Source organism: Zea mays, chromosome 2, assembly GCF_902167145.1.
Source record: "Zea mays cultivar B73 chromosome 2, Zm-B73-REFERENCE-NAM-5.0, whole genome shotgun sequence".
Taxonomy (NCBI): domain Eukaryota; kingdom Viridiplantae; phylum Streptophyta; class Magnoliopsida; order Poales; family Poaceae; genus Zea; species Zea mays.
Genome location: NC_050097.1, coordinates 220,861,602 through 220,866,621, shown reverse-complemented (window position 1 = coordinate 220,866,621; position 5,020 = coordinate 220,861,602). Strand labels below are relative to the sequence as shown.

Below are 5,020 nucleotides of genomic sequence, written 5' to 3'. Positions count from 1 at the left end.
AGGAGTATTTAGGGGGAACCGCTGCGGGAGATGAAAAAATAGGGGGAAAATAGGGGGGAAAGTGATATAGGGGGAAAAATTTAGGGGTAACGGTTGCGGATAGCGTAAAGACCCGTAATAGCATTTGAATGTTTCTTTAAATTGTCCATTTTTTATAAAAATACACTGTAATACCACAGAACAAGGAGAGAAAAATTTAGAGGGTCAGTGCGAAAACATAATCCATTTGTTTTTTTATTTGTCGATGTTTAGTTTAAAAAATGAAACTAGAACGGAGTTGTCAGATGATAGATTATAAACACGTTGAAATGTGCACAACGACAGAACGGAATGGAACGGAGCGGCCCATCGAATTTGGTTGACGCTGCCACTGGGCATGTGGGGCACTCCTCTTCCGGTCTTCCCAGCGAACAACCCGTGCGCCACGGCGCGGCCTCGGGCCCCTCTTCAATGCGCGCAGCGTGCCGTATTGCGCCTTTCTCTCTCGCATTTGGCGTTTGAATCATTCCATTTTCCAGTCTGCACTCTCCAGTCTCCTCCACTTCTTCTCCCCGTCCCATTTCTTAACTCCCCGAGCCCCCAAAATCACGCACCCAGAGAGGGGAGAGGCGGAGTGACGGGGGAGAGGCGGAGGCCACGCCCCAAACCCAAACCCTAGCCACACGCGACGCCGATGGGATGCGCGCAGGGCAAGTGCTGCCTGCCGCGGCACCCGAGGAGGGGCTCCGCCGCCGTCGGCGGGCGCGGCGGCGCCACGCTTGGCCGCGCCGCGGTGCCCGGGGCCGGGCTGGTGCTGGAGTACGCCGCGTTGGCCGTGGCGGGGCTCTACCCAGACTCCCCGGCCAGGGAGTCCCAGGACACGCACCTCGTCGCCACGCGCTTCGCGGGGGATCCTGACCTCCACCTCTTCGCCGTCTTCGACGGCCACGGCGCTGCCGGAGCCTCCTGCGCCGGGTTCGCGCGGGACGCGCTCCCGCGCCTCCTCCTCGCCTCGCTCGCCGCGGGCCCAGCCGCCGCGTTCCGGGACGCCATGCTGGCCGCCAACGCCGAGATGCATGCGGCGCCCGGCGTCGACGACTCCATGAGCGGGACCACCGCCGTGGCCGCCCTCGTCGCCGGCGGCGCGCTCCACGTTGCCAACGTCGGCGACTCGCGCGCCGTCGCCGGTGTCTGGCGCGCCGGCCGGCTCGTCGCCGAGGACCTCTCCTGGGACCAGACCCCGTTCCGCGCCGACGAGCGCGCGCGCGTCAAAGCCTGTGGCGCCCGCGTCATGTCCGTCGAGCAGGTGGAGGGCATGCGCGATCCCGAGGACGTGGGCTGGACGCCCAACGAGGGGGACCCGCCACGCGTCTGGGCGCGCGACGCACTCTACCCAGGCACCGCCTTCACCCGCAGCCTCGGGGACCTCGCCGCCGAGGCCGTCGGGGTCATCGCCGAGCCGGAGGTGAAGAGCGTCGAGATCACTCCATCGCACCTCTTCTTCGTTGTCGCCAGCGATGGCGTGTTCGAGTTCCTCTCCAGCCAGGAAGTTGTTGACAGGGTACCCGCTTTATTCTCTGCTCCGTTTTCTTTTTCCTGTTTTGTTTTGACCCGCTTCGATTAATTCCAGTCTGCATATCGTGGTCTACGGAATAGACATCTAGTAGACTAGTTGTGAACCTTACAAAGTTACAATGTGGTTAGTCTGGTGTGCCGCAGAGTTAGCTGTTACTACATTCTACCTGGATTACTTCCAAGTTCCAACGACTGTAGTAATCAATCAAACGTGTGTGTGCATTTCATTCAACCAACTACAACCTTGGTCTAGAGCTTTAAGCTATTGATTGATGCGAAAGGAATCATTGTGTAATCAAGAGGTGGAGTATATGCGACTTGTGATTGCTCAGAACTTTAGGGGTAGAACCTCTATGTATGGATAATAGTGTGAGATGATTTCAGATGAGTTTTGTCCACGCTATCAGTAATAGGATAAAGTTGCTGCTCACTGGTCACCGTGACTTAACAGTTACCTACACGTGCAAACTGTACAAAAGGACCTCCTATTTTGACTTTTAACTCTTCTGTTTTTTTTTCTTGCTTACTATAAAGCACTTCATCAGTCAAGTTGCTTTACTCAGAAAGTTGAAATTGCAGGATGGTGTAATGATTATGGGACGGTGAGGGTTCTAAGGTCGATCGCTGTTGTCATTATGAAAGCTCTCTCTCTCTCTCCCTCTCCCTCCCTCTCTGAATAAAGTTCTGCCTAAGTGGAGGTAACTTTATTGAGTAGAACGATAGACTAGCATTTTAGCTGTGATGTCAAATTGACTAATCGGAAGTGTGAAAAAGTGGAAGGACAAGCTAGTTTATTGGACGAAGTAAACTTTCCTAAAGTATTGCTGATACAAAGGAATGTTGTCCTTGTTGGTCTTAGAACTGACAGATCACTTCGGATGGGACTGTTGATTGCTGAATTACTAGGTTGCACCTGCATTTTGTCGATTTTATTTTGATTAGGCCCGATTAACAATGAATGGCCCCCTTTTCATAACCTTCTACTTTTCCACCTCAACATTTCCTCCAGTTTTGAAACAGTTTTTCCGTTCTCATGCTTTTTGACATATATTGTTCTGTCCTATGGTATGAGCCTGTTATTTATGTAAAAGGGCCTCTAGCTGAGTTGATCAGGTGGCCTAAGTTTCTGATTTCGACTCACCGTGGAAGTAAATTTTAGGTTGAAGTTATAAAAACTTGTCTATCCTATATGAATGCACAGGCCTAAGGCTATCTCTAGCAACTTACCCATCTCTATGCCCATATTCAAACTTCACTCTGCTAACAGTGCGGTCTATAATGTAGAACAGTGTTATGGGTGACCATATGAGTGAACTGCTGGACACGGTCCAAGGACTAGTTCTAGTCGTGGTAGTTCTCACATGGTTTACAATGCTGCAGATATGGGTGGGGTAAGGACACAGGTGTAAGGCCTGGTCCCAGCTGTGGTCATTCTCACATGAGCAAGCTGCAGTGCCGTTGTGTATGGGTGGGACAGCGGACAAGGATTCAGGGTTTTTCTCAACCTGCGCGAGGTCTTGTTAAATGTGAATGTAATACCTGCAAGTTGTCTTACTCCTTATAGGTTGAGCTTATTTTCTAGTTTACGACGGCGAACGAAACTTTTTCATTAATGAACCAATAATAACTATGTGAATTTTCTTGCTTGATGCTAAATTCTTTCTTTTTTCCTACAGGTTGCCATGTATCAAGATCCTCGGGATGCCTGCTCAGCAATCGCTGCTGAGTCATACAAACTATGGCTTGAGCATGAAAACAGGACAGATGATATAACAATAATCATTGTGCATATTCGAGACATGGAAAATGCAGGTGCACCAACATTTTAAATTCTGCAAGCATAAAGAGAAATATTACTCAGTGTCGCAGAAAATTTATTGTTCTTTTCCAAAATTTACTCAGTCAGGTCCTGCAGGGAGTGACAAAGCGGACTATGGTAGCATCGGAGCATCAATAGCTGGGCAGACAATACAGTCAGAGATACCTGTATTTGTACAACCAGAAGCAAGTAACATGAACAGATCTGCTGCTACCGGAATGCGATCACCGTCTTTTGGCTCTCCAACTGAACGGAGCCTCTCATGTGTTGCTCCTTCTCCTACGGATCCTTTGTTGATACATGGCAGAGTATCAGATGCTTCCAAGCCTGGGCAAAGTGAGCAGCGAGCTGCATCACAACCACCGGTACAAACTTGGCATCAAATAGACGGGGTTACTACTGAGCTGGAGCGGTCTATGCAGCAAAGCATCCTTCCAACCTCCTGCTGAAAGTAGAGGTGAATCTTCAAAATCCTTGCTGATGAATGAGAAATTGCAAACAGGCTCACATAAGTTCGCACATTCTATTGCAGAATGCGAGTTGAATGACAAAAAGAGGCCTCGAGATAACCCACCGCCATCTTGTAAGATTCGTCTAGATTTAGAGGTATTTGTTTAGGATTATAATCTGTCTAGATTATATAATCCAACAAATTTTGAGCTAAGTATTAGTTTAAAATTTGTTGGATTATACAATCTGGTCAGATTATAATTCCAAACAAATATCCCCTTAGTCTTTTGTGCCAGATTTTTGTAGGAACCGTTATTGAGAGGCCGCTGTCTTCTGCAGGGAGCTACTAACCGTACCATGGATGCGATGTTTGCCAGCAGCAAATCTCGTGCTGTTGCTCGTGTTTTGGTAGAGCACCTGCTGCTGCCGACGATGCGAGGTTCCTGATCCTGTGTGGGATCATCTAACCATGGGCTGAGTGGAATTGAGTTATTCTCCGTTTCATTTGTACTTTGTTTACTTTTCACAAGATATAGATTAATTCTAAGTTGATGCCTGTCGAGGTATCAGTATCATTTGAGACGCAACTGTGCATTGTCGTCCTTCCACAGAATTAGGATCTGGAATTGAAATGCGAGTGCCGTACAGAACAGATCAGCTGGGTGGCTTTTCAGATGCAAAGAAGAATATTGGATTTAGCCTGTAAGCTGACCTGAGAGCTCTGTCAACCCTTTAAAAGTGTGCTACGCATATACGATACCGTCAGCGAGCTCTGCCAAGAAACAAAGGGGCCTGTTTGGTTCAGCTTTTTTCTAACCAGTTTTTCTGAAAATCTGGTTGTGGGGAGAATCTGGCTGTGGGGAGAATCTGAGTATCATTACTATTACGTGTGAAGTAAGATAAATTTGTTTATAGTGCTCATGATCTAGAAAGTGACGAATTCCTACTATTACAACGACTCTACCGATTATGTGTTTATGTTGATTTTGGATGATTTTTTGTCCCAACGAATTTTATAGAAGCTGGCTGAAAAGCTGAGCGTTTGGCAGTCCGCAGTAGCTTTTGGTGGCCAGAAGCTGCCAGAAGCCGAAACAACAGGGCCAAGTTACGTTAGTGCGCGCCGGTTCGTGACGCACTGGGCTCAAAACGATACGGAAAATGTAAGTCGATCCGATGTACTGCTCCAGTAGCCGGGCA

General features: G+C 48.8%; 1 protein-coding gene across 3 annotated transcripts; it reads left to right on the top strand.

Moving 5' to 3' along the window:
- The first annotated feature begins 243 nt into the window (after positions 1 to 243).
- On the top strand, positions 244 to 4,801 carry LOC103647898 (probable protein phosphatase 2C 65). 3 transcript variants are annotated; one of them, XM_008672392.4, is made up of 5 exons: positions 244 to 1,540; positions 3,231 to 3,366; positions 3,457 to 3,830; positions 3,906 to 3,956; positions 4,163 to 4,801. In XM_008672392.4, exons 1-3 carry the CDS (start codon positions 674 to 676, stop codon positions 3,474 to 3,476), a joined length of 1,023 nt encoding a protein of 340 aa, XP_008670614.1. In that variant the 5' UTR covers positions 244 to 673; the 3' UTR covers positions 3,477 to 3,830; positions 3,906 to 3,956; positions 4,163 to 4,801. The 3 variants fall into 3 exon arrangements, with proteins under 3 accessions (XP_008670614.1, XP_008670613.1, XP_008670612.1); XM_008672391.4 differs by having other exon boundaries at positions 247 to 1,540; positions 3,470 to 3,830; XM_008672390.4 differs by having other exon boundaries at positions 247 to 1,540; positions 3,461 to 3,830.
- Positions 4,802 to 5,020: the final 219 nt, after the last annotated feature.